The following is a 27,460-nucleotide window of genomic DNA, read 5'->3' on the forward strand; positions in this document are numbered from 1 at the left end:
GCACTCTGCATTGGGACTCCAACTCAGACAATAGACAGCAGGGTCCCGGCCCCGACTCAGCACCTCTCTCATGAAACTCCAGGACCCCAGACCTTTTGCGAACTTCTTCTCCGACATCCCACCCTTCCACTTTCCACCAAGCCCTTAAGAGTCCACGCTTTTTTAAAAAGGTCCCTGAACTACAGGGTTCGGAGAAATTTCCAAGTTAGTGAACACAGCCCCGTGCCAGCAGGGGGTCACATCCCAGCTCTACAGGGACAGAGCTCCTTTGCTCATGACCCTTCTGGACCTCACCCTATGTAACGTGTTTTCGGTTATATAATAAACCAATACACGATTTAAAAAAAAAAGAGAGAGAGAGAGAGAGCGTACAGATCCAACATTCAAAGTGACAGACACGCTACATGATTTATTAGCGCACGTTCTGTAATTACAAAAGAATGGAATAACCCAAGTATTCATCAGCGGGAGACTACCTAAATAAACTATAGCACCACAGCCCTAGAATCTAAATGGAGTATTACAAAACTGTAAAAAAAAGAAAAAGAGAGGGTATTTCCTAAGTTCTAAGAAGCTTGCTAGGATACATTCTAAGAAATAAAAGTGGCAGTGTAGTGTGACTAGAATATTACTTTTTGTGCAAGAAAGAAAAATAATTAAATGTCACATTTAAGGTGTACGTGAATGGGTAGACCTGCAAGGATACATAAGAAATCCCAATTGAGGGGTGCCTGGGTGGCTCAGTCATTAAGCGTCTGCCTTCGGCTCAGGTCATGATCCCAGGGTCCTGGGATCGAGCCCCGCACTGGGCTCCCTGCTCCGCAGGAAGCCTCCCCCTGCTTGTGTTCCCTCTCTCGCTGTGTCTCTCTCTGTCAAATAAATAAAATCTTAAAAAAAAAAAAAAAAAGAAATCCCAATTGATCTTCTGGGAAGAGTCAGGGTGGCGTCGAATTGAGGGGGTGCCGGGACAGCTTCCCACACTGAGAAGGCTTCCCACACTTGCTCCCCACTGAGCAAGGAGCCTGATGCGGGACTCGACCCCTGCTTGTGTTCCCTCTCTCGCTGTCTCTCTCTGTCAAATAAATAGATAAAATCTTTTTTTTTAAGATTTTATTTATTTGACAGAGAGAGACACAGGGGGAGTGGGAGAGGGAGAAGCAGGCTTCCCGTGGAGCAGGGAGCCTGATGCGGGGCTTGATCCCAGGACCCTGAGATCATGACCTGAGCCGAAGGCAGATGCTCAAACGACTGAGCCATCCAGGCACCCCAATAAATAAAATCTTTTAAAAAAAATCAAAATCAATAAGAATCCACTGGGGAAAACAGTTTGGTGATTCTTCGATAAGCTAAATATTGAATCACAATATGACCCAGCAATTCCGCTCCTAGATATATACCCAAAGAGGGTTGAAAATAGGTGTTTGTTGCAATATATACACATTTCAAATCATTACCTTATATATTTGAAACTAACATAATACTGTATGTCAATTATGCCTCAATTGAAAAAAAATAAAGGAAAATAATTTTTAAAAGAAAATAGGTACTCAAACAGCGGCTTATACAGGGAATGCTCAGGCAGCACTATTCAGGATAGCCAATAAGTATCAACACCCTGAACGTCCATCCGCTGATGAACGGATGCGGCACAGCCACACAAGAGAATATTGCTCAGCCGTAAAAAGGAATGAAGTTCTAAGACATGCTACAACATGGATGGACCTTGAAAACATTACTCTAAGTGAAAGAAGCCGCATACAAAATACAACATATAGGATTCCATTTATATGACATACCCAGAGTCGGCAAATCCATAGTTAGCAGATTGCCAACCACTAACCACTAAAAGGTTAGTGGTTGCCAGGGGCCAAAGGGAGAGGGGGAACAGAGAGGGATTACTTAATGGATCTGGAGTGTCTTTCTGGAACTAGGTGGTGATGGTTGTGCAACGTTGTGAACGTGCTTCATATCACTGATGGTAAATTTTACACGATGTGTGTTTTAGCACAATTTAAAAAAATCTTTAGAGGTTGGGCGCCTCGGTGGTTCAGCTGGTTGAGCGATTGCCTTCGGCTCAGGTCACGATCCTGGAGTCCCGCGATCGAGTCCCACATCGGGCTCCCTGCTGAGCAGGGAGTCTGCTTCTCCCTCTGACCCTCCCCCCCTCATGTGTTCTCTCTCTCTCTCATTCTTGCTCTCTCAAATAAATAAAATCTTAAAAAAAAAATCTTTAGAGGTCAATAAGTAAAATCAGACTCTTGACTGTAAAGGCTTATTAGGCAACCACAAGAGTGGTATAGAACCATTTGACAAATGAAAACCCTGGGACCACACACCAGGCCCCATCCCCTGGCTCCCCACCTTGTCGGGCTGGGAGGCATTGGGCGGCTGCTGGAAAGTGAGCAGGTGCAGGCCAGGCAGGAAGCTCTGGGTGACACAGGCCTCCAGGGATGTGACAAAGACAGGCGCAGGCCCCCACCAGCCCACAGTGCCTGAGATCTGCTCCCCTCGGCAGCGGGTCTGCTCTGTGAGGACAGGAGGGTGGGGGGAATAGAGGTCAGTGCGGGGCGCTGCGCCGCCCCCTCCCACACCGCCCCTGCACACTCACCAGGGCGGGGGAGGCAGCTCTCATTATGCACACACCAGCCCAGGGCACCGGGCCCCCGGGGAGGAGCTGTGGGGCTGCTGAAGGCCAGGCAGGCCTGGCAGTCACCCAGAAGGCGGCCCAGTCCCAGGCAGCTGGCAGCTGGACACTGCAGGGAGGGGAGGGGACAGGGGTTACTGTCCACGGGGGCACAACGGACCTAGGAAGTGCTGTAGATTCGGGAGTCACAGGGTGGAAAGTGTCAGGAAATCGGAGAAGGGAACTGAAAGCCAGTTGGACTGAGGAAGATCGAGAGGGCAGGAGCTAGGGGGTCTGGGGACAGGGTTGTAAGTTCAAAAGGATCGGGAGGGGCCAAGGGGTCAGCCGGCAGGAGTGCCAATCTTCGGTGTGAAAACAAGTCTCCCAAGTGGGAGGAGGTCCTTCTCTACTTAGTTTCAACAGAGGGAGACACATGCTAGGAGACAGAGCGCTAGGACAGTCACTCACGGCCCCAGGGGGAGTCCCAGGAGGTGGTGCGGCTTGGCAGGCTCCCTGACACCAACTGCATTCCGGGTCTCGCGAACAGACGCTATGGTCCGTGTACATGGAGCAATAGTCTAAGTGGTACTGCAGGGAGATGGAGGGGGTTGCTCCTCAGACCTGGAGCCTGTTCCCTCATGCCCACCACTTTGATGATCCCGGGGACCCTCAACTGCTCGACACCTTAAGGACCCCTAGCCACTCTGCCCTCAGCCCCAGGGACCTCCAGTCCTCCCCACTTGAACCTGGGGACCAACCGCCTTCCCCTCATATCCCTAGGGACCCCCAGCCCTTCTCCCAGGGACCCACCCCAACTTGCTCCCGCCTCCATGGGAACCATGCTACCTCCTCCCCAGCCACCCTCTCCCTATCACCCCAGTGCTCACGTCCGGAGCAGGCGCCTGGAACACAAAGGGAGGCACCTTGTAGGCCATCAAGTCCCCACGGGGCCGGCCACTGTACCCCCCAGCCACCAACAGGACACTGCCGCCAAGCACAGCCGCCACATGTGAGTATCGGCCACTGGGAGGCGCTGCTCGGCCTAGGAGAATACAGACACCCCCCAACCCAAGGACATGAGACTCCAACCAGTCTCCCCTCCCATGCTCACGGCTCCCTTGCCCAGAGGACTATCCCGACTCACCTATGCCTCAGTCCAGCCTCCTACTTCCTGCTTCAACTGAACGCACCCAAGGAAACCCTCCTAGGCTGCCGGGCCCTGCACCTGCCAGAGCTCCCACACCACTGACCAAACCATCTTTAAAAGACAGAGCATGATGGAGCGCCTGGGTGGCTCAGTTGGTTAAGCGTCTGCCTTCGGCTCGGGTCATGATCCCAGAGTCCTGGGATTGAGCCCCACATCGGGCTCTCTGCTCAGCAGGAAGCCTGCTTCTCCTTCTGCCCCCCCCCCACCCTGCTCGTGCTCTCTCTCTCTCTCTCTCAAACAAATAAAATCTTAAAAAAAAAAAAAGAGCATGATCTTCGGGGTCAGAACAACCTGGCTTTGATTCCTAGGTCTACCACTTACTTGGGTTCTGAGTAGCTGTGTGGCCTTGGGAAAGAGACTCAACTTCTCTGAATCTTGGTTTCCTCCTCAATAAATGGACCATCTTCCTGCCCTCGGGGAGCCATGAGGCAGGCCGCCTGGCTCTCACCTGGTTTTGTCTGTACACCAGCCTCCCTTCTGGGGATAGCCTCTGATCTTCCTCTGGAACACCACCGTGTCCCACTACAGTCCACAGGCTCAAGCTAAGCTGAGCCCAGACCCGTCAGGTCAGTGACTCGTTTAGGAACAGGACCCAATTCCTATGATTTTTGGGGAAAAGGCACGTGCTTCCTCCCTCTGGGCATTTTAAAGGGGTAGGATATAGGCCCAGGGCTGCTGGTGACCATTTGCAAAAGACAAATCTGCCACAGACTGAAGCGAACTTGAGTGAGAACTAGCTGATGCCATCATGTGAGCGCCCAGACCCGGGGCCAGCCTGAAGCCAGTTGTCACTCAAGTGAGCCAAGAACTCGGTTTTACAGGGCACCTGGGTGGCTCAGTCGTTAAGCATCTGCCTTCAGCTCAGGTCATGGTCCTAGGGTCCTGGGATCAAGCCCCACATCAGGCTCCCTGCTCGGCAGGAAGCCTGTTTCTCCCTCTCCCACTTCCCCTGTTTGTGTTCCCTCTCTCACTGTGTCTCTCTCTGTCAAATAAATAAATAAAATCTTGAAAAAAAAGAACTCGGTTTCGCTCAAGCTGGTTGGGTTGGATCCTGTCACTCAGAACCAAGAGTACTGACTGATGGGTAAGTGGTCAGTGACTGGTGACCCCTCACCCTCTTACCGACCCATATGCTCTGTAAGTACACGGGACTTGGCCTGGGGTCTCACAAACTACAGACGAAGAGACCTCCAGAAACCTCACACTCTGGCCTAAAGGAGAGATAGGGACAGGCAGAAGAGCCTCAAATGCCAGGCCAAGGCTTTATGCCTAACAGTCAAACAGGGTTCCATGGGGAACCCTTAGCCCAGCCTACCCCTTAAATGTCAATGTCCCTTCCTTATGCCTGTTCTCTGTCCTCGCTCTCCTGTCCGGTGGGGCGGGGAGAAGAGATGGGCCTCCTGGAAGTCCACAGCCCCCTGAAATGATAGGCCCAATTTGTGTGTACAAGTGTCTTTTCAAGCAGAGGGCCTATGGCTTCCTTCCGATTCTCTAAGCAGTCTGACTTAATGAGTTTGAAAGGTTTCTCCACACTCCTATCCAGGCAAGCCCTCGGGCCCTTGGGCCCTCGCGGGCAGGATGCTGACACTATCAGAAAGTCAACATACTGAGCCCTTGGCTAGGTGGTCTTCTTTCTTTGCGCCATCTCAATCGACTCTCACAAACAGGCCAGTGGTTTAAGTATTACTGTCATCCCCGTTTTACAGACGGGCAAGTTGAGGCACAGAGAGATTAAATGATATTTTTGTGCAGATGGCTGGTTGGGTCCTGGCCATCCTGGTTCTGCCACTTGCGCACTCTATGACCCTGAAAAAGTCACGTGTAGGTCATTCCCCGGGACATCTGGAAACTGGCAAAATCTGGACTAGAGCCTAGACCAGAGCTGCTGGACCTGCCTCCCGTCTCCATGGCAACAGCGGCCCCGTCCTGCCTCCCCCGCACAGGTTCGCCTCCGGAGGCCAGCTCTAACAGGACATCTGGCTCACCCTAGGAGGACCAACGGGGCTCCCGCCTAAAGCCCATATTCACTGTCAGGGAAGTGTGACTCTCAGGAGCCCCTCAGGAAAACAGAGGGGCCACTCACCCTCAGGGGTCCCTGGGGGGGCAAGCTCAGCCCCCGACACCCACTGATGGCAGCCGAGGTGGTAGAAGAAGAGACCATCTTCATAGCACTTTTCCTCCTGGTAATGGGTGTGCACGTTGCCCCCTGGAAAGGAGGAAAGGGGCACAGCTGGCAAGCCTGGCAGAGGTGGGGACACCCAGGCAGGGAGCCTCAGCTCAGTGTGGGCCTGGGGCCCTAGAAGGCAGGCAGGCGGGATCAGGGAGCCTCCTCACCATAGACCACCATGTAGTTGCCCAGGACACTGGCTGTGTGGAAGGCTCTCTCCCGTGGGCCCTGAAGCCCATCCCGGCCCTTTAGGGTGGTCCACACGCGCCGATCCACGTGGAAGAGCTCGGTGGAGTTCACCCGCACAGAGAACCTATCAGGAGGGGCAGAGGAGGGGCTCAGGGCAGGAAAGGCTTCTCTCCCTCCTCTGGGCTCTCAAGAGTCGTGTGATCAGGCAGGGTGAGACTGGCATGATGGGGTTTATGTCCCCACTTGTCTCCCAGTGGCTCATCCCCGGATTCCGTGCCTCATCTAGCCAGGGCTGGCCACCAAGCAGGGCGTGGCTGAGTGGACAGACAGGCGAGAGCGCATGGGAAGTAAGTGGCCAAGAGAGTGAAGGAAAGGTTAGAGAGTCAGTGAGTGGATGAGCAAGTAAGAGAACGAATGAACTAGTGAATGACCTAAGGAAGGAGGGCCTGGATGACTGGAGAAGTCCATCAGTGGGCGAAGACCACTAAAGACTGAAGACCCAGGGGCCTGGGCCAGGCTTGGCCCTGCAGGGCAGGTCACTCACCGGGCGGTGGAGGGCCGGTGTCCACCGTGAACCAGTAGGGTGCGCGAGGGTGCGTGGAACACCATGGAGTGGCCAGTGGCGGCAGGGGGTCGCCCACCTGCTGGAATCACCTGCTCCCAGTAGCCTCTGCTGGAGCCGTCGAGGCGGAAACGGAAGAGGCCGGAGGAGAAGAGGTCGTGCTGAGTGCGGCCGCCAGACACATAGAGCCAGACGTCGTCCACCAGGGCGGCCGCGTGACCTGCCAGGCCTGGTGGCCCCGAGGAACCCGAGGCAGGTGGCGCAAGGAGCTCCCAGTGGCCCCCGCCCAGCGGGCTGAAGGCCCACACATCGCTGGTGAGGGAGCCATTGGCCAGCTCGCCACCCATGAGCACCAGGGAGCCGGCCCAGGCCACAGCCACGTGGGAGTGCCGGGCAGCCTGTGGGTAAGAGACCGGGAGACAGGATGGTGACACAGAGTGACACGAAAGCCAGCCAGAGAGAGACACGGAGAAAGACAGACAGAGATACACAAAGAGAAAAAGGAAGACAGACCCAGCAAGACAGACACGGGCGAACAAAAACAAATTAAAAAAAAAAAAAAGGAGGCGGAGGAGGCAGGGGGGCAGGGATAGGGGAGGTGGCAGAGAAAAGCAGAGGGAGAGACGGACAGACAGACAGCCCGCCCAGAGGGGAGACACAGAGATCAAGAGAGAGCAGAAGACCAACAGGCAGAGACACAAATGGAGAGAGAAACCAAGAGAAAGAGACAGGAGATCCACAGAAGGATAAGATGCAAAAACGGAGATAGAGGAAGCAAAAAGAAAATCAGAGGTAGAAAAGTAGCATCAGTAGGAGGAGGTGGGCCCATATCAAGCGGCAGGGCTGGGGGCGTACGGGCTGGTAGGGTCGCTCCGGGGGGCCCTGGCTGGGTCTGCCGGAGTGCACAGGCGCCCCCGAGCAGGGCGGGGGGTTGGGGAGGATTCGTACCGGGGTAGGACTCAGGTCCCAGCGCTCCCAGGTGTTGGCAGAGAAGTTGTAGAGGACCAGGTCCCCCAGGGCGCTGTTGAGGTCCTGGCCTGTGGAGGGGCAGACGGCTCAAGTCCTGGCCACAGGCTGCCAAGCCTCCGGACCCCAGACGCACACCCCGTCAGCTCACCTCCAAAAACGGCCAGTAGCCCCGGCGGGGACAGGAAGGCACCGGCCGCCCCGATCCGGGCCGAGAAGGCAGGGTCCCCGGCACTCACGTTGTGCCACCAGCCAGCCCCCTGGTTCTCCCACAGGTGCAGGTCACAGGCGTGTCCCAGGAAGCCAGGCTCACAGCGGCACGGTCCCAGGGGCTGGAGGGGGACGGGCACACAAAGGCAGGGATGGAGAGAGAAAAAAAAGAGAGAAGGGGGAGGAGAGAGGAAGCCAGAGTGAGACAAGAGGACAGAAAGGGAGAAGGGAGAAGATGGATGAGAAAGGAGAGATGGAGTAACAGCCAGGAAGGAGACAGGCCAACAGATGGAGGCAGAAAGGGACACCGAGACACAACCAGGGAGACGCAGAGAGGTAGAAAAAAGCAGACGGTCCAACAAAAAAAGGGAACGGGAAAGACAGAAGGCCCCGGAGAGGAAAATGAAGACAGACAGCATGAGAGGTTGGAGAAGGACAGCGGCGAGGGCAAGGACAGCCTGCGCCGGGCGACCTCAGCCTGGGGAGGTGAAGGCAGGAGGGCTCAAGACGTGACCCAGTCCCGCAGCCAGATGTGCGAGGCTGAGGCCCAAGGTCAGTGGTCAGCGGTCCGAAGTCAGGGCCAGACAAAGCGGCTGGGTGGGAGGATGGAGTCGGGCGGCAAGCGGAAGGCAGGTGGGTTTGCAGGCGGGAGGCAGGTTACAGGCAGGAGGGGGGTGGGCTCAGGCAGAGGAGGGGCCGCAGATGAAGGTGGGGTGGGGCTGGAGGGCAGGCGGGGTCAGGGTCTGGGAGGAGAGGGGAGTGTCACTGTAGGCGACAGGGTGACAGCAGGGTCCCGGGCGGGAGTGGGGCAGGGGCAGATGGAGCGGTAGCTGTGGTCACAGACCTGGGGGGGGGGTGGCGGGGGGGCACACGACACAGCTGGGGACAGGCTCACCGAGGCGCAGGTGCCATGGCTGCCGCAGTAGGCGGGACACTCCTGCAGGCTGCAGTCCGGGCCCCCCCAGCCGCGCTCGCAGGCGCACTCCCCGGGGGCCCGGCACTGCCCGTGGCTGCCGCAGCCCCCGGGGCACAGGGAGAAGCGGAAGGACGCATTGAAGCCCAGCAGGTTGTAGTTGGCATCACTGAAGAGGTGCAGCAGCATCTGCAGGCACGAGACGGGCACGCCTCCGGGCGCCGGAGGACTGGACTGGACTGGGACGCCGGGCTGCCGCTCTCCCCACCCCACCCTGGGCGTCCCCACCTCCTTTCTTGGTCTCTCTCCACCCTTCTTTGTCCTTGTGTCCTTCCGTCTGACTGACGCCAAGTCTCTCCTGCAGTCTCTCTGCCCCTCCCCCCCTTTTGTTTCCTTCTGGGCATCGACCCCCCCTCCCTGCTCCTCAAACTCCACCTGGACCTCCAGCCAGAGCCCCACAGTCTACCCCCGCACAGCCTGGCCCCCCAACAGCCCAGCTCCCCCCACAGTCCGGCCCCACCGACCTTGCCTGAGGAGGCCTCGATGGGTGGAGGCCGGGTGCTCCCACTCAGACTGGCAAGCAGGGGCCCTCGGGGAGAGTCCCCGTCATACACGAACAGGTAGTCGTAAGTGCACTCCGTGTCCAGGAAAAGGAAGTCCAGCAGGATCCGGTGCTGGGGGCTTGGGGCTGGGCAGCAAGAGCAGGGGGGCTGGGCTCAGATGTGGACCCTCTCCCCGTGCCTCCACGTACCTCACCCCAAAATACCAAGGCCTGCCTGGTGATGTGGGAGGCCCGAAGATGAGTCAGACCCAAGCCCTGCCTTCAAGGGGCCCCTGGTCTCAACAGCCCAGGGAGGTCAGAGCTGTGACAGCCAGAGGGACAGGGGCCAGAGAAGGAATTACAGTGTCAGCCCCGGAAAGGACTCCTGAGACCAGGCTGAATATCTCCCACCATTCAGATGGGAAAGCTGAAGTGCCCCAGAAAGGACCCCACCCCGGGGGTCACACAGAGCTGTTCTCCTTTTTTCCTGAGCCTCAGACACTAAGCCTGAGGGGCAGGGTCCAGACCTGAGCAGAGAAGCATACTCCCAGATGGAAAAGGGCCTCTGGGTGGGTCGCCTGCTCCAGGCTGATCAGAGCTCCAAGGAAAGAGGCCAGTTTCTTCCCCCGGAACAGGCCAAACCCTGGAGTACCACAGTCCTCTCGCACCCCCACCCCCACCCGAAGGCTCAGTTTATTGTAGTAGCTAAAGGCACAGACTTGAGCCAGACTGCCTGGGCTCACATCTTGGCTCTGCCACTTACTAGCTACTAGCCGTGTGGCCTTGGGCAAGTCCCCTAACCTCTCTGGATCTGCTTCTTCATCTGGAAAGTGGAGTTATAACGGTACTGAGGTGGATTCAAACTTCTTGGCCACTCCTCCCATCGAGAGGTGAGGGCTGGTTCCTTGCCCCTTGTATCTGGGAAGACCCTCAGAAAGACTAGCGTGACCCATACCAACCAGCAGAGCAGACATTCTGGCCCCTGCACAGCTAGATCAGAGAAGCCTCACAGCTTCTACCTGGACATCACAGAATGCTCCTTCTCAGAACACAGCTGTCAAGCTATGAAAAGCCAAAGCCACATGGCAGGGGCCACGTGTCGGCGTCCCAGCTGACAGCCCCAGCTGAGCTTCCAGCCCGCGGCCAGCAGCAACCGCCAGCCCCGTGAGGGAGCTTGCGCGGACGTCTGGCTCAGGTGAGTGAGTGTTTGGATGACCTGTAGTCCCAGCTGACATCCAGCTACAACCATGGGAGAGGCCCAGCCCTCCTCCGTAACCCTCAGCCCACATCTCACACTAGGGGCTCAGGAAACTAGACCTGGGTTCCAGCTCTGCTCCTGACCTGCTGGGGGACCCTGGGCCGGCCCCTTCCCCCATGCCCCTCAGCATGCTCCCCTGCATACCGGGAATGGCAGGGAGCCATGGAGGGCTTTTTTTTTTTTTTTTTTTTTTTTAGGTTTTATAACCTTCATTCTTCTGTGCCAGGACCATCTGTGTCTGGGTTTGTCTCCTCTGCAGCCAAGGAGGCCCACAGGGCAGGGCCTAGGCCTAACTCATCTTGGGGTCCCTCCCTGACATTAACCAGCACAGGGCCTGGCACTGAGCAAGGAATGAAGAAATGCACAAAAGAAAGAATACTGAAGTTGGCAGCCCTCCCTCAGGCTCTGGCCAGAGCCCCTGAGAATATCACACAGACCCCAAACCATGGTCTGGGGAAGGAAGAAGAACCATTTCGCCAGACCAGGCAACCAGACCTCCCAGAATCTTGCCAGCCTCAACCAAAATATAAAGCTCAGTTCCCAGAATCACAACAAGTACATCTTTGTCAAGGGCATGCTGGAAGCCAGCTCACCATCTGCTTTCCCCAAGTTCCTCCCTAAGTTCAAGGTCTCCTGCTTCCACCCAACACAGGCTCAACGCCCATGCCCTCCTGGACAGGGATCCAACCCCAAAACTCCCTGCGTTTCATTTTCTTTTTAAATATTTATTTATTTTTTTGAGAGAGAGAAGAGAGAAAGAGAGAGCGCATGGGGGTGGGGAGAGTGCAGAGGGAGAGAGAAACCCAAGTAGATGCCATGCTGAGCTGAGCAAGGAGCCTGACTCAGGGCTCGATCTCACAACTCTGAGATCACAACCTGAGCCGAAACCAAGAGTCGGATGCTTAACCGGCTGCGCCACCCAGGCACCCCAACCCCCTGGTTTTCAAAAGCAGAATGCCTTTTTATTCATGAGGATGTTATGAGGATTGGCTACAATAAAGCGTGGATGTGGTACAAAAGGAAGTGGGTCAGCTGCTTATTTTTTAAAGGATGGGGGAACATGTTTGTTCTCAAAGGTAATATGGGAAGCATGGGAGATCAAGGAGGATCTGGAAGTCACCTAGACTCCTCCCTTTCCCAACGCCCCACCAGGTGGTCCCCAAATCTCACTGGTGAAACTTCCCAAACACCTCTCAGTGCTCTCAGCCCCTCTCCACCTCCTCCTCTCCAGCAAGACTAGCACACCAAGTCTCCAGGCCACCACCCACAATCCTTCTTTGGCTCCCCATCAATGCCAAGAGAAGAAGACAAGTTACTCAGCATGACATTCAAGGCCTTTCTTCCCCTGCTTGTGGCGCCCTCCGCACCTCTCAGCCAGCAGTCCGATCAGACCAGAAAAACCTAGATATGGCTCCTGAGACACACCAGCCTCTCTTTTGTCTTCACAGAAGCTGTTCCTTTTCCTCACCCAGCAAACTCCTATGCATGCTTCAGAACCCTATTCCAATGGCCCCTCCTCTGTGACCCCCAGTATTCTCTCATCCCCCTCCGCCCATCTACCCAACCCCTCTACCTCCTTCTAGACATAGCCTGAGCATGCTGTAGAATGAACGTCTGCATCCAGCCTTACCATCCCCAACAAGGCTGGGCTCTTTAAGGCGAGATAATGATGTATACATCAAACACATACCCATACTTCCCATTCTGTGCTTACCCACACCCCGAGACAGGCATGGCCCCCAAGCTGGGGACACACACACTCATCCCCAAGAAACATGCTTCATCCATACCCCATACAACAGCCACAGAGACCTAAAACTTAAGTCAGATCATGTCCTTCCCTGTTCAAAACCCTCCCACACTCCCCAGTGTCCTCGGATAAAGACCAAGGTCTGCAGCCTATAAAGGGAGACCATGCCTGATCTGGGACATCAAGCCTCTGGCCTTTGCCCAGAACCTCCTCTGGGGGACTCCTACCACTCCTTGGACACCAGCTCCTACATCCGCTACAGAGAAGCCTTCCTGGACTTCTCCAGCCACGGCCTTGGGACTTCTCTTCCACCTCCCTGGTGCCCTCAGGACACAGGTCAAAATCAGTCCTCCACCCTCTGGTTCACTGTTTGTCTTCTTGTATTCTGTGTCCTCAAAAGCATCATCCCTCCTGCTGCCAGGCCTCTGCATGGGCTATTCTCCTGGCCTGGGGGGGGTCCTCCTGTTCCCTCTTTCACATGCCTTTGGTCTTAGCTCCAGGCCAGGCTAAATCAGACGTCTTCTGGGCTTCCCACTCCTTGGGGGTGGGTTTGCTTCCCCCACTAGACTAGGAGCCCACAAGGGTAAGAATGTGGCCTTTGCATAGGCTGTTCCCTCCGGAATGCTCTTACTCTTCCTCCCGGTTAATTGCTATTGGTCCTCTGGGTCTCAGCTCAGACATCTCCTCCCCCAGGAAGCCCTCTGTCTTCCCCCAACCCCCAGGTCAGGTACTTCCTCTGGCTCCCACAGGCCCCTGGGGTTCCTCCATCACAGTCCCACCCACTCTAGGTTGTCACTCTCTATTCATGTGTTTGTCTTCCCCACCGGATTCTAAGCCCCAAGTCATCACGGATTGCTGGGGCTGCCTTGGTCTCTGTTATGTCTCAATAGCAAATATAATGTCTGGCACATGAATGACTGAAAAAAATGCCTTTATTGAATTACTTTAAAAATAACCACAGGGGCACCTGTTGGTGGCTCAGTCGTTAAGTGTCTGCCTTCGGCTCGGGTCATGATCCCAGGCTCCTGGGATCGAGCCCCGCATCGGACTCTCTGTTCCGCGGGAAGCCTGTTTCTCCCTCTCCCACTCCCCCTGCTTGTGTTCCTGCTCTCGCTCTCTGTCAAATAAATAAATAAAATCTTTAAAAATAAATAAGTAAATAATAAAAATAACAACAGTATAATCCTAATACCATTTACTGTGTACATACTATGTGCCAGGCATGTTAAATGGTGTTCTCATTGAATTCCAACGACCCTATGAGGTCAATACTAGTATGAACCCTACTTGGGAGGGGAGGGAGCTGGACCTCAGAGAAAGGAAGCTGCCTGCCCAAATTCACAAAGCTAGTGAGAAGTGGAACCCAAATTTGAAGCAAGTGGTTGGGCTCAGAGCCTGAGTTGCTAACAATCATTCAGAGTATCTCTCATTGATGCTCTTGGCTTGTAATTGTCCATCTGGGCCTGGGTGCAACTCCCCCACCAGACTTCAAGGACTTCCAGGACAGGGCCCAGGTTGGCTGCATTTCAGAGCAAAGGGCCTGGACCAGAACCGGGGTGTGGGAATGCGGTGAGTGGGATTAATGAGTGCACAAATGAATGAATTAGCGAATGGGTGGGTGTGTGACCCACGCGGCCCCACTCACCCTCGATGAGCCACTCGCAATTGCCATTGACGCTGTAGTTGCCCGCACCATCCGTCACGAAGCCTGGCGCCTCCCGCAGCACTTGCCGCTGCCCCTTGCAGTCCCCTGCCTGGGCCCCAGGTATCAGAGGCCCCAGCAGGGCCAAAGATAGAGCCAGCGCCACGGCCAGAGCCAGGCCCAGGGCCATCGCCGCCTCCCGCACTCTTACAGACGGGACAAGCCTTAAAGACCGGGAGAGGACACTCCACGCGGCGTGAGGCCCTGCAAATGTGACCTCTATAGACGGGACATGGCCTTGTAGACCAGGGAGGTCCAGGAGTTGCAGACCCCACGAAGGGAACCGCCGCTGTAGACCGGCTCTGGAAGCCGCGGAGTAGGTCCTATAGACCCATGGAAGAACCCGTAAATGGGGTCGTTATGGACGAGGCCGACCCCTAGGGACCGTGGGAGTCCCTTACAGTTACGGGCCCCCATAGGCTAGCTGACCCCATAGACGATGTCCAGCAGTTACAAAGGCGGGCCGCTGCAGGCCAAAACGGACCTTATATACGGGTGGGTCCCCAGGGGGCGAAGGGCTCTACAGCCCGGCGGGGGCCTCCATAGAGGGTGCGGGTCCTGCCGGGCCAGGCCCAGAAGATCCGAGAGAGACCCCTCCAGCCGGGGGCGGGGCGCGAGCGGGTGTCGGGGGCGGAGCCCGTCTTCAGGGGCTCGGGCCTGGACCCCATAGACGCACTCCCTTGCTCACCCACCCGCGCCTCCCTCCGGAGCCGGATGGGCCAGATCAGTGAGACGAGGGGACGCTCGGGCCAGAGCGGCCTGGGAAGACCCGCCGGGAGGACGAGGGGGCGGGGGCCGAGCGGCCGCTGTGGGAGGAAAGATGGAGAGGAGGCGAGAAGTCGCAGAGCCGCTGGTCAGAGCGGCCCTGGGAGGACTGCGGAGCATCCAACCCCACCCCTGCACGGAGGGAGACTTCCGGAAACTTCCCCGCCCATTTGTTCCCAGACGCGTGCGCAGCAGTGACCTTCTTGACTTGGGAAGAGAGAACTACACATGCGCAGTGCTAAAATCGTAACGCAGACTCGGGGTACAGGTGGTTGAGCAAAGTTTGTGCCACTGGAGGGCGCCTCTAGCCCTGACTGGAGAAGAGACGGTAAAAAATAAAGGAGCGGTGCAGTAAGAGGGTTCTGGTGGATGATTTAGATGTTCGGTGCCCCCAGATTCCGGGCCAGTATGAAGGCCAGGTTATTGCAGGCCCCTCCCAAAATGCCATTTCACAGATGGACACACTGAGGTCCAGAGCCTGGAATGGTTCATGCTCCGCCCCGCCTCTGAGCACCATCAAGATGTAAAGAGGCCATTTTCTAGATAAAAACTCAACGAATCCGCTTTATTTTGGCAAGAAGGGAAAAAAGTCTTTCCGCCGGGGACCTGAGGGAGGGCCCCCGGATGGAGATGGGGTGGGCAGAGCTCGGGTCCGAGGTCACAGAGATCCAAGGGAAGGTTTCAGAGTCGAGACTGGATTCACAATATCCGTCCCAGGAGCAATGGCTCGGGGTCGCGGAGTCCTGGAGAGTCACGGGCAGGGTCCCGGCGATCGTCACTGGTGTTCCGGGGTCCAGCAGGATCAGAGGTCTCGGAGGGGACCAGGGGGCCGTAGGTCTCGGAACAGCGGGAGCCCAGAATCCGGCGCCGCTCGGGGCAGGGGCTGAGGGAGGGGACGGGGAGAGCGGCTCCCGCGGGACCGTTTGGCACAAAAGTCGGGGGAAGGGGGCGGAGCGGGACTGTACGCACCCCTACCTGGGCGCGCGGGGTGGGGAGGGTCGGGAAGGCCTGGAATGGCAGAGCCCTGGGGCCGGGATAGAGCGGGGATCCGGAGCCCGGCCGGGGCCCGGCGCGCGGCCCATGGGGCGGGGTGGGCAAGGGTGCTCAGACCGGGGGTGCTGTGCCCCCGGCCGTGTGCATGCTGAAGTATTCGGTGAAGCCGGTGTGCGGCGCCGCCGTCTGGGGCACGAGCGGCTGATAGGGCGGCGTCGGGCCATCCCAGCTCGGGTCGGCCGCCTTGGGGAACCGAGCGGGAAGGGGCGGGGAGGCCGCGCCCGGCTCGGCCATGGTCACCACGCGGCCCCTCGGGGCCACCGCCGCCGCCACCGCCGTCTCCTCCACCTGCTTCCCGGCCTGGGAGGGGGGTCAGGGTCAGAGGCCATCCGGGACCCACGGGGGGCAGATGCGGCCCCGAAGGCCCGTCCCCCTCCCCGCAAAGGAGCCCCCCTCCCGAGGTGCGGGCGCAGGTGTCAATCAGGGAAGGACCGGGTGGCCGGGCGCCTGGGCAGCGGGGCCAGGTACTCAAGGGGCGGCGTCGGAGCGCGCGGGGCGAACTCCGGCGGCGGCCGGGGAGTGGGTGGAGAGCCGCGGAAGGCTGGTGGCGGGGGCACGGCGCGTGGCGTCTGCGGGGGCGTGCGCAACAGCGCCAGGACCCAATCGGGCAGGGTGGGCGCGGGCGCCGGGGGTAGGTCGCGGCGCGGTGTTGGGGCTCGGGGCGTGCGAAAGGCGGGGGGTGGGCTCAGGTGCCTGGGAGAGGGGGGCGGCGGCGGGGCCGGGAGCGGGGTCAAGTACTCCAGGGGCGGCGCCAGCAGCTCCTCGTGCGCCGGGGGCGCGGGGCTTACGGAGGAGGCGGGCGGGGGGATGGAGAAGAGCTCCGTGAAGTTGGGCACCGAGTCGCTGATGAACGTCACGTTCCCATAGACGTGCTGCGGGAAGGCCTTGTCCGTGGATTGGCTCCCTCCGGGGCCTGGGGCCCCGGCCGAGGCGATCTGCGACGTGCGCACGTGGTACGGGAAGTTCTTGTTGGCCGCCGAAGGGCGTGTCATGATCTGGGGCGAGAGGCCAGGTGCTGGTTGGAGAAGCGCTTTCCAGGCCTCAGGCCCTCTCCATAAACATGGGGTCCTAAGGATCCCCCTTCACTTGACATCCCCCACGATTCCCTGCGGCCCTCCAGCCTGGATTAGGCACCTACTCTGGGCTCTCACTGTGCCCTGAGCTCCCACCTTTTTCTTCCGTTGACCACTCTGCGATCCTTCCTCCATCAGAGCCCTGATCACTGACTTATCGCAGATTGGTTAAGTGTCAGCATCCTTCCCTGTCCAGTATGACAGCCACTAACCATATGGAGCTATTTACATTTAAATTAATCAAAGGTAAATAAAAATTTTTGTCTTCAGTCACACTAGCCACATTGAAGTGCTCAGTAACCACATGTGGATAGTAGCTATTGTATTGGACAGCACAGAGTATAGAATATTTTCATAAACATAAGAAAGGTCAATTGGACAACACCAGATAGACTCTAGAATGTTAGCACCATGAAGGTAGGAATTTGTTCAGTTCCCTGCTGAATCCCCAATACCGGCTAGAACAACAGTATCTGCCTCATAAGCACTCAATAAATATTGGTCGAATGTAGAGATGTGTCCCCAGTTAGTCTAGTAGGTCATGAGGGCAGGGACTATGTGTGACTCTAGCACTGCACATGGGAGCCCAGCATGACCCCCCCACTAATGTTGTGCTCAACAGGGGACAAGGAGCTGTGGAATGCCAGAGGTGGAACTGTGCTCACCTAACAGCATTTTTAGGAAAGAAACTGGCTGAAGGTGAAATACAGCTAAAAGGGCACTGCATTTCCATGTTCGGGCCCGCACCCCACCTCTCGCCCCACAGCTCATTGAGTATGGGATCTGGGTCACGTTGATAAAACTCCCTGAGCCTCACCGGGGAAAAGGGATTGCAGGGCCGACTTGGAAAGGTGAGGAGAGGGTAGAAATGCAAAGCCCCGGCGCAGGGCTTGGCACGTGATGGTCCCCAGCAGTTCTCCTCTTTCTGTCCCTTTCTGACTTCCTGCAGAGTTTCAAGGAGGGCTGTGCTGGGAAGGTGAGTCTGGAACTAAGTCAGGCTCTGGGGTGGAAGATGGGGGACCTGGCCACCTGTGACTGAGTACATTCCCCACCCAGAGCACATTGTGGACCCCTGGGGTCAGGCAAGACCTGGGACCCTCATCAATGCCTATGTCCAGGTCTGGCGCTCTCTGACGGTCTGCTGAAGGACTGGGCTCAAAGTCTCCTGCCCTAATACCAAAGGCCATGGAGGCCCTAGCAGGTCACCTCCCCCATCTGGGCCTTAGCCTCTTCCCCTTTCTGTGGAGTGGGTTCAACCACCATTATCCATCCTGTCCTGGGGCTGCTCTGACAATTAAACGAGATATATGAACATATAGGTACATGAACTGTCACCCAGAAGGCCAGAGAGGATATAAACCAGGGCAAAGAAGAGGTTGGTGCTGATAGCCTCTTGATAGCATTCAGATCCAGGTCCCCCTGGGACCCCAGCCTGGCCCACCCCACCTGCTTCTTCCTGGACAATGGCCTGTGATGGCAGATGGGAGAACATGTTGGGGAAGGGTGGAGTAGTGACCAAGGGGTTTGGGAAAGGCAGGGGGATAGAGAAGAGAAATGTGAGAGTCTGGGGACACAGGGTCCGGAATGGGAATGGAAGGGGGTGAAAGAAAGAGGGTGGGGTTATTGGGCGCCCGACTGGCTCAGATGGTACAGCATGAGGCTTCTTGATCACAGGGTCATGAGTTCGAGCCTCACGTTGAGCATAGAGTTTATTTAAGGGGAAGGGGGGGGTTGGGTTGGGGAAGAGGCCAGGACAAGATGGGAGCAAGGAATAAAAGAGGGTGGGCTGTGGGCGGGGGGGGGGGGCGGACACAGGAGAGCAGACTGCAGGAACCCAGCAGGCTCTCAATGTCTGTTGGATGACTAAAGGGATGAAGTGAAGGAAATGGATGGAGAATTCAGAACAGAAGGTTCAGCCTCACGTATCCTCCGCCATCAGGCTCCCACCCCCACCTGGATGCCCTTCCTCACCAGGAACACGCCATGTGCATACAAATGGATCCCCAGCTGGATGCCATTGACAATCTTCTCCCGGGCCCACTTGGGGATCCCGAAGTTGGCAATCAGGGCCATCACAGGAACCGCAAAGAACCTGAAGGGGAGGTACTGGGTCAGTAGAGACACTGCCCCTGCCCTCATCCCCACCCCATGGCCCCAGCTCCCCTGCCATGCACACAGACATGGAGCCCAGGTGGGTCCCAAACTGGAGAGAAGCCAGTGTGACCTTCAGAAGCCAGAGGTTAAAAGGGGGGCAGGAATCCCACTGGCCTGGGAAATTCTGGAAGGCAAAGACTAGGTTGAATTTAACTCAGTTCCACCCCACCCCAAATCCTGGCACCTGATAGGAAATCTAAAGATGTTTGGTGAATGAATTAACATAGGACAATAACAATTAAGGACTTACTGCATCTCACGTATATAAACTCATTAACTCTCACAATGACGCTATGAGGCAAGTGCAATTTCCATCCCCATTAAACAGGTAAGGAAACTGAGGCCGACAGAAGTTAATTTTTGCATGAGGTCACACAGCTTACAAGCTTTAGAACTGGGATCTGAACCCAGGCAGTCAGGCCCTACTGTACTGCTATGTTACGTTGAACGATAAAAAATTACAACTAGCTTTTATTGAACACTTACTATGTGCCTTACATATTCCCCGACGCATGCTCAAGAGAATCCTTTCTTTATGGGTAGGCAACCTGAGGCACCTTTTTTTTCTTTTCTTTTTTTAATTTGGGAAGATGACTTTTTTCCAGGTCACAAAGTGAGTAAATGGCAGACTCTGGGACAGCTGCCTGACTGAGGAGGGCCTGAGAAAGGGATAGCCGTTTCCAGGAAGCCCCCGGACCGGCAGAGAGGGACAGGCTGGGGGCCCAGCACGTCTCACCAGAGGGTGTAGGCAGCAAAGAAGGGCACATAGAAAGGCTGCTTCTCCGGGAAGTGGCGCAAGGAGATGAGCACGGCGTAGCAGAACCACACGTAAGCCGCAACCTGCAGCCCAATGAGCCCATAGCCCGCCGGCGACTCGTACGTGTACAGTACCTGGCCCGGGTCAAAGAACTGGACGCAAGGGAGAGGGTTCGTCATAGCTCTGACCCCCTGCCCTCCACACAGGGACCCCAGACCCCACCCCTGAGCACCCAGGGGGCAGAGATACTTGCTCAGAACAGAAGCAGCTGGAGAGCACAAAACAGAAACGGAAGCGCAGAGAGAAAGAGAATACATTTGCTACCAGGGGCCCAACATGGGGCGAGACACCTGCCATACGTAAGCTTTTCCATTTGCCTCAACCCGGTGAGTTAGGTCTTATTATCACCCCACTTCACAGAAGGGGAAACTGAGGCTAAGAGGGACACCTTTTGGCCAAAGTCAAAGCCAAGGTCATATAAAGCCTTAGGGGAGCCTCACTGGGATAGGTAAAACCCTCCTACTTTTCCAGAAGAGGAAACAGGCTTCAAGGGGGCGGGCATCACCCAAGGTCAGCCAGCTGGGGAGTGGGAGAGCCAGGGTGGAATCCAGGTCTGCGGGACTCCTGAACTCTCAGCCATGACGTTGAGCATAAATGTGACAGACAGTGAGAGACAGAGGGAGGAGGAAGAAGGCTCCTCAGAGATGGTGAAGAAGGGAGGCATGCACTCAGAGAGACAGATGGGCAGGCAGAAATCGCAGAGTGGGAGCGAGCGAGCCAGCAAGAGTGCGATGTGAAGAAGGGCTGGCAGACAGGTGGAGGAGGTGGCCAAAAGCCTTGGGGGAGGGGTGGCGGGGAGGCAAGGCCTGGGTAGTGGCGGGTGGCACTCACCTCGGCCTCATAGATAAGCAGCACCACGTGGGTAAGGGTGTACAGGGTCATGTAGACAGACAACTTCACGGAACCCGAGTGGCTGATGCGGCCCCTGGCAGCCGGCCATGAGGGGAGACAGCAGGGGTGGGGGCTGTCAGGGAGAAGCGGGCAGCCACCCCCCAGATCCACCCGAGTGCCCTGTTCCCTAGCCCAGCCACACCTCCCCCCAGCACTCCCTCCCGCCCCAGCCTGGGCACCGTGTCACCGTGAATCCCTTCCCCAGAAGGATGAGCATCAGCAGGAAGATGAGGAAGCTGGAGGAGAAGAGCAGCTTGGCTGTGAGAAGGGAGGAGAGGGTGTCTCAGACACAGTGCTCGGAGAGAGCCCGGGCACCCTTCCCCAGCCCACTTCGTTCTCACCCAAGATCTTCAGACTCCCGTTGCCAATGCCATCAGTGGCATACTGGCCCCAGTAGATGCAGAAAAACAGGAGGCTCAGGACTGAGGGGAGAACGGGCAGAGGGAGGAAAGGACAGAAACCGGCTTTGGGGCATCACGGTTCCCTAGCACTATGATCCAGATGGCCAAAACTCCTCCTTCATCCCCATCAGGACTCTAGACCATTTCTTCCCACTGATGTCTTCGGAGACTCTGGAGTCCAGGCCCCAGTCTCTCCTCTCCAGGACCCAGATGTCCAGGCCCACAGCCCCCTCCTCCCTCAGACCCGGGGGTCCAGTTCCCCAGCCCCTCCTCCCTCAGACCCGGGGGTCCAGGCCCCCAGCCCCCTCCTCCCTCAGACCCAGGGGTCCAGGCCCCCAGCCCCCTCCTCCCTCAGACCCAGGGATCCAGGCCCCCAGCCCCCTCCTCCCTCAGACCCAGGGGTCCAGGGCCCCAGCCCCCTCCTCCCTCAGACCCAGGGGTCCAGGCCCCCAGCCCCTCCTCCCTCAGACCCAGGTGTCTGGACCCTAGGCCCCTCCTCTGACAGAACTCAAAGTTGAGCTACTCCAAACCTCACCCTCCACTCCTGCTGCAGCCATGAACATTTTATAAGTTGTGTGGAGCAACTGACGACCTTTCAGCAAATCTAGAAAGTAGGCAGGGGAAGGGGGTTCACCGGCAGGAAGAGAGAGTAGCTCACCTCCCCCACCCCTGCCCCCCATAACTCCTAACCCCACCACTACCACCATGTGCTGGACTCACATCCAAAGTAACAGGAGAGGAAGAAGATGAGGATGAAGATGAGGAGGAAAGTCACATCTGTCTCCAGGATCCCTGCCGATTTGGTGGAAGGAGGAAATGGTTCAGTCCGGCTGGGGGTTCCTCACAAAGATCCTGGCTTCTGGGTCCCCATATGCTCACCGAACTCATCAGCCGAGAAATGCCGCGTCCAGAAGGACTTGCCGTTGGTGAGGACCATCTCGTACTCCAGCTGCAGCCCATCTCCCTGTGGAGAGTGTGGAGGCCTAAGGGGTGAGGGGGGGCCTGGGCAGGCAGGGGATCAGCAGGAAGGCCAGGAGGAGAAGGCCCGGGCGGCCGTCCCAGCCCCTTACCCCACACTTGCTGAGTGCGATGTACCACCACCTTTCGCGCACGGAGCGGAAGCTTCGGCCGCTGGAGCAGCTCAGGTAACGGGTTCCCTCCTCTGACACTACCTGGGGAGAAACAAGAAGAAGGCTGAAGCTTGTCTGTGCAGCCCCCAGGCCCTCGGCCTTCAGCACCTGCCCACTCCCCCAGACTGGGCCCATACCTGACAGCCCGACCAGGCGTACTGGGTGGTGAGGTTGATGACCTGGTTGTTCTCGGGCCTGATCACTGACTCCTTGGCCAGGCAGTCCTGGGGAAGGCAGGGCCATGGTCACCCCCTGGCCAGCCTCGACCTTCCCCCCTCTCCGCCCATACACCCTCCTCACAGCCTTCACCTTGTCCCCTGCCTTGTACACAGCTGGCCACTGGGATGGGTCGTCGAAATAGAGGAGAATGTTCTGACAGCACTTGGCCTGCAAACCCAGAGATTTTGAAGTTTGGGGGAGTGCAGAGAGCTGGGGTGGCCCTTGCCTTGGGAGGCCAAGGGAGTATCCAGCCTCAGCATAGAGACTAGTTAAGGAAGGCTCACCTCAGGGTATCGGAAACGGAAGTCCAGTCGGCCATAATCCGAAAGAAAGCAAAATCTCGTCAGGAACAGCCAGTCCTGAAAAAGGGGCCCAGTCCTGCTGAGTCCTTTGAAAACTCTCCTCAACTCCACGGGCCCCCAACTTTCCTTCCCTACCCTTGGGTACCTGGTTTCCCAAGAAGCATAAGAGGACCAGGTTACATCCCAAATTCTTCTGTGATCCCTTCGCTTTGGGGCCAGGATTCTTGCCTCAGAAGCCCCCCCACACCCCCTCAAGGTTCTTCTCCCCTCAAACACTTGTCCCATTTTCCGAGTGCCCTGAGAAAGATCCTGGAGGGCCAGATACCCACCCAGGCCACGTTCAGTCCCAGATACCATCTGACTGCCACCCCCCAGGGTTATCCACACACATGCCCCCCAGAGGGGTCCCAGAGACCATCTCATGCTGGGGCCCTCTCCGGGCCCTGAGCAGGAGCGTGAACTCAAGACTCTCCGCGGAGTGAAAAGTGCTGTCCCTTCAGCACCACCTCGGCGTCCCCCGCCCCCCCCCCCGCCCAACCCCCACCCCAAACTCCGACTCTCCCAACCGGGCCCTCCTCCCCGCCCAGCTCTGACCTCAATGTCCCTCCTACAACCCCCAAGTCTCTTCTCGAATCCACAGCCCCTCTCAGCCTCAACACTGACCCAGTCCCCCCACCCCCATAACCCCAGCCCCATTTCCCCCCCGCCGCCCCCCGCGGCTCCCAGGGACCGCCAGGGAAGGGCGGCAGGGGGCGGGGCGGCACCCTCCTCCCTCCCTTCCCTCGGATCCCAGGGGGCCCGGCGGGTGGCAGGGGAGGGCCCAGCGCGCTCACCTCCTTGGAGCTGAGGTTGCCCCGCACGTACTTGGCCCGGACGCGGGGGGGCAGTGGCAGGAGCAGGAGCAGCAGCGGCGGCAGCAGCAGGAGGCGCAGAGCGGGCGCTCGCGGGGGCTCCATTCCGCCCGCTACGGGCCCCGGCCCCGGCCCCAGCTCCGCTCCGACTCCCGCTCCGGCCGGGCGACGGCGGCGAGAGCGCGCGGGCCGGCCAGCGCGCGCCCCCGATTAAAGGGGCCGCCGGCCGCCGCGCTCCCCGCCCCCTCCTCCGGGATGGCCTGGCCTGCCGCCTTCCCAATCAGTGTGAGAGAGGACGCCTCTCCACCCCGCCCCAGCCTAAGTCCTCCCCTCTGAGAGTGTCCCTGACACCTCTGGCTCCCCGTGTCCTACACTGAACTCCCATTCCCCCAAGCCGTGCCGCCTCCTCCAGACTGCCAACTCGGGATGACCCCCCAAACCATAGACCCCAGCTCTGTCCTGACCTCCCCCGAATTTAGTCCCCAAACTGCTCTTTTGTTGCTCATCCCCGCCCCGCATGACAGCCATCCCCAGCTGTGTCCACCCAAGATCCTGTGGACTCTGTGAAGTGCCCACAGAGACACAGAGGTGGGAGAGGGAAAACCACTTGTCCTGGGTCACAAAACACAGAGATGGCACAACCCTGGGCCACAACCACTCCACTCCATCACCTGACCCTGTCCAGTCACTGCTCCCTGGGGTGTGAAACCGGCTTGCTGCCTCTCAGAAGAGGTGGTGTTGTGAGAAGTCCAGAGTAGACTGAAATCAACTACCTGGGTTCAAAACCCAACATCGCCACTTTCTCATTAGACCTCAGCCAAATCCTGTAATCTCCCAGTTCAGTCCCCTACCAGCTGGTTCCAACCTTATGGTTTCCCAGTGGGCAATGAGGATCCCTGGAAAGGCTTTAGAGAGTAGCGTCCAAGTCCCTCAGCTTCATTTTCCTGATCAGATTCCAACAAACATTTCTAGCTTCGTTCCTCCCCCTCCTCTGCAAAAAATGTGTTGCTCCTCAAAATATCATTTTAAAAAACTTTCTAAGCCAGGGGCCAAGCAGGAAACATAAGTGCATGAAACATTTCAGTGCGAGAGAGTGTGAGCCCTGTGAAAAGGCGGCCTCTGCTACTTGGCTTGAGCCAGTTGTTGCCAGAAGGGATAGTAGGTCTGCTGCCAGATCTTTTCTTTTTCTTTCTTTTTTTCTTTCTTTCTTTCTTTTCTCCTTCCTTCCTTCCTTCCTTCTTTCTTTCTTTTTCTTTCTTTTTTTTTCCAGAGAAGCCAGAAATGTGTTAGGCTTTTTTTGTTTGTTTTGCTTTTGTTTTAAAGCAAACTGATTTGTAATAGTAGGCAATTAATTCAAAAATGTAAACTATAGGGCGCCTGGGTGGCTCAGTCTGTTAAGCGACTGCCTTCGGCTCAGGTCATGATCCTGGAGTCCCGGGATCGAGTCCCGCATCGGGCTCCCTGCTCGGCAGGGAGTCTGCTTCTCCCTCTGACCCTCTTCCCTCTCGTGCTCTCTCTCATTCTCTCTCTCTCAAATAAATAAATAAAATCTTAAAAAAAAAAAAATGTAAACTATATCTTGGGCCAAAGTAAAAAGTCTGTGGGGCAGCTCCAGGCCTCATCTGCCACTCCTGTTGTGATCCTGCAAACACAGTTCCTGTGCCTGCTGGACCAGGAGCCCATCAAGGGCAGGGCCTGGACGTGACGTGACTCGCTCTAGGTCCCAGGACAGCCGAGGGATATGGACTATATGCACATACTGTCCCACAGAACAGCATTTCTAGGATTGCCTGAGATGGTTCTTTTCCTCCTCTACTAGTAAGTTTTTACTAATCTTAAAATGTGTAAAAGTCTACGTCTGCTCCTTTCTGAATAACTCCCTCATCACCAGGGCAGGATCATCACTCCCTCCTTGCACTCCCGGCACATAGTTGGCTTCAGTGGCTGAATGTGTGGGACTGACTAAAGCCCCAGGTTTCCCCAGCCCCCTGGCGCCTCAAACCCCAGGAAGGTGACAAGTGACAGTATCTTCCCCTCCCTCTTGGACCCAGAACTCAGAACAAAGCAAAGCTGCTGTCCTGGGTCAGCCACTCACTGAAAATCAAGAGGACCATGTAGAAGGTACTTTATTGAGGTGATTAGGAGTGCCCCCAGCCCAGCCTCAGCCCCCTCAGTACAGTCTCATGGGTGGAAAGGACCAGGCCTCTGGACTGCTCTGGGCCACCACCCAGGAGAGACTGGGCAGTGGGGCAGGGGGGCTGGGGCTCCAGTCCAGGGCAGAGGTTCTGGGCAACAAGGGTGATGGTGGCTGAGGCACGGGCTGTTGGGGCCCGACCCCCCAGGGCTGCGGAGGGGGCGGTGTGGCTACCAGCCAGATGCTTTTCAGCAGGTCAAAGGCTGTTGGGGGGCCCCAGGCTGCCCCGGATGGCGAAGGCAACAAGGGCAAGGGGGGTGGCCAGGGACCTTTTGGCGGTGCCAGGCTCACCCTGTGCACCATGGGAGTGCTGGAGGTGTGAGGCATGGCAAAGGTGAGCTCCTTTGTCCTCTGTTGCCTCCTCTGCCTCCCCTCCCCTGGGGCCGGCTCGGGGCTGTCGATCCAGGAGGGTGTCATTCTTCGGCTTTCAGGGCCCCCAGGCTTGGTCCCTGACACAAAGGAAAAAAGCATGGGGGACAGCTGAGCCAGAGCAGACAAGAAGGGGAGTACAGGGAGCAGGAGGCAGGCTCACCTGGTAAGGGTGGCTGGCAGCCACGGAGCACCACGGTGAGGTCGGGCACACAGCCATGGCAGGCCTGTAAGGTGTTCACAATGGCATCCCTGGCTTCTTGCACTAGGTTCCTCCTGGGGAAGGCCTGTGGCAGAATCAGCTGGCACTGCAGCTCCTCCAGCAGCTGCCCCAAGCCAGGGAGCTCTGGGGGACTGGGTGGGCCTGGGCCAGAGCCTCTAGGCTCCTGGTTCTCCTTGCCCCTTGACTGCGGGGCCGGTTCTTGGGCCCGCCTTGGGCTTGGGGAGGATTTGGTGGGCACTGAAGGGGTGCCTGGCTCCAGGGACTCACAGCTAAGCAGCCGTGCCACGTCCAGAGATTTCACCTCATGGTTGAAGAGACCCCGGTGCTCCCGGCTCAGCCGGCCCTGGGTTATGACCACAAGCTTGGGAGCAGTAGGGGCCACAGAGGAATCCTGACTGGTCACAGGAGGATCCTGACGGGTCAATGGCCGGCGGCTGCCCATCAGGGCCTTGTTGCGCTCCCGCCTGGTCTTCCGACGGCGGACACGACCAGGTTTCTCAGGCCTCTGGAAAGGCTGGGGGGCTGGCCCTCGGGGGTCCATAGTGTCCTGGAAGAGAAAGCTAGGATGGTCAACCATATGCAGGTAAGTCAGGGACTAAAAGTGAATGGTGAGAAGAGGAGATGGTTTGGGCTGAGGTGGAAATACTATTTACGGAGACGAGATGGGAGTAAGGTAGTGGGGAGGGAGCGACTGGCAAAGGCTTGGTCAGGTAAGGAGTCATAGGGGTTGGGTGGGGTCAAGGGAGTCATGGTCAATGGGAAGATTTGTCAGGGAATAGACAAAGGGCTACAGGGTACAGGGACGTGAGGAAACAGCTAAAAGATGGGGGATGGGGACAGGATCATGAGACCACAGGGATCTGGGGAACCAGAAAGGGATCGTGGACAGAGGAGAAATCTAGGGATAGAGGAGGTATTGCAGAATGCAGA

General features: G+C 57.3%; 3 protein-coding genes across 5 annotated transcripts in view; all 3 read right to left on the reverse strand.

Moving 5' to 3' along the window:
• The window catches only part of MEGF8 (multiple EGF like domains 8), a 37,876-nt gene extending 22,895 nt beyond the window's left edge, over positions 1-14,981 (reverse strand). Inside the window, exons 1-12 of the mRNA XM_028087937.2 lie at positions 14,032-14,981; positions 9,362-9,525; positions 8,820-9,026; positions 7,866-8,046; positions 7,697-7,785; positions 6,731-7,146; positions 6,165-6,310; positions 5,914-6,036; positions 3,511-3,665; positions 3,092-3,211; positions 2,609-2,753; positions 2,362-2,525 (exon numbers count right to left, since the gene is read on the reverse strand). Of these exons, the coding sequence (XP_027943738.1) occupies positions 2,362-2,525; positions 2,609-2,753; positions 3,092-3,211; positions 3,511-3,665; positions 5,914-6,036; positions 6,165-6,310; positions 6,731-7,146; positions 7,697-7,785; positions 7,866-8,046; positions 8,820-9,026; positions 9,362-9,525; positions 14,032-14,218 (2,097 nt within the window). The 5' untranslated portion in view covers positions 14,219-14,981. The remainder of the gene's footprint in view (positions 1-2,361; positions 2,526-2,608; positions 2,754-3,091; positions 3,212-3,510; positions 3,666-5,913; positions 6,037-6,164; positions 6,311-6,730; positions 7,147-7,696; positions 7,786-7,865; positions 8,047-8,819; positions 9,027-9,361; positions 9,526-14,031) is intronic.
• Positions 14,982-15,655: 674 nt separating this feature from the next.
• On the reverse strand, positions 15,656-23,849 carry TMEM145 (transmembrane protein 145). 3 transcript variants are annotated; one of them, XM_028087984.1, is made up of 15 exons: positions 23,727-23,849; positions 22,876-22,950; positions 22,682-22,759; positions 22,510-22,596; positions 22,355-22,414; positions 22,122-22,206; positions 21,963-22,034; positions 21,778-21,846; positions 21,183-21,263; positions 21,021-21,099; positions 20,782-20,875; positions 19,870-20,042; positions 18,951-19,071; positions 16,695-16,901; positions 15,656-15,736 (listed from the first exon to the last, which is right to left on the reverse strand). In XM_028087984.1, the coding sequence occupies exons 1-15, from the start codon at positions 23,847-23,849 to the stop codon at positions 15,656-15,658; spliced, it is 1,485 nt and encodes a 494-aa protein (XP_027943785.1). The 3 variants fall into 3 exon arrangements, with proteins under 3 accessions (XP_027943785.1, XP_027943784.1, XP_027943783.1); XM_028087983.1 differs by lacking the exon at positions 15,656-15,736 and adding an exon at positions 15,958-16,206 and having other exon boundaries at positions 22,313-22,414; XM_028087982.1 differs by lacking the exon at positions 15,656-15,736 and having other exon boundaries at positions 16,323-16,901; positions 22,313-22,414.
• A 2,065-nt stretch (positions 23,850-25,914) lies between these two features.
• On the reverse strand, positions 25,915-27,071 carry PRR19 (proline rich 19). The gene is made up of 2 exons (XM_028087985.1): positions 26,471-27,071; positions 25,915-26,387 (listed from the first exon to the last, which is right to left on the reverse strand). The coding sequence occupies exons 1-2, from the start codon at positions 27,069-27,071 to the stop codon at positions 25,915-25,917; spliced, it is 1,074 nt and encodes a 357-aa protein (XP_027943786.1).
• Positions 27,072-27,460: the final 389 nt, after the last annotated feature.

Source organism: Eumetopias jubatus, unplaced genomic scaffold, assembly GCF_037043125.1.
Source record: "Eumetopias jubatus isolate StellerSeaLion01/CBP00866 unplaced genomic scaffold, mEumJub1_p1.0 scaffold_10, whole genome shotgun sequence".
NCBI lineage: Eukaryota > Metazoa > Chordata > Mammalia > Carnivora > Otariidae > Eumetopias > Eumetopias jubatus.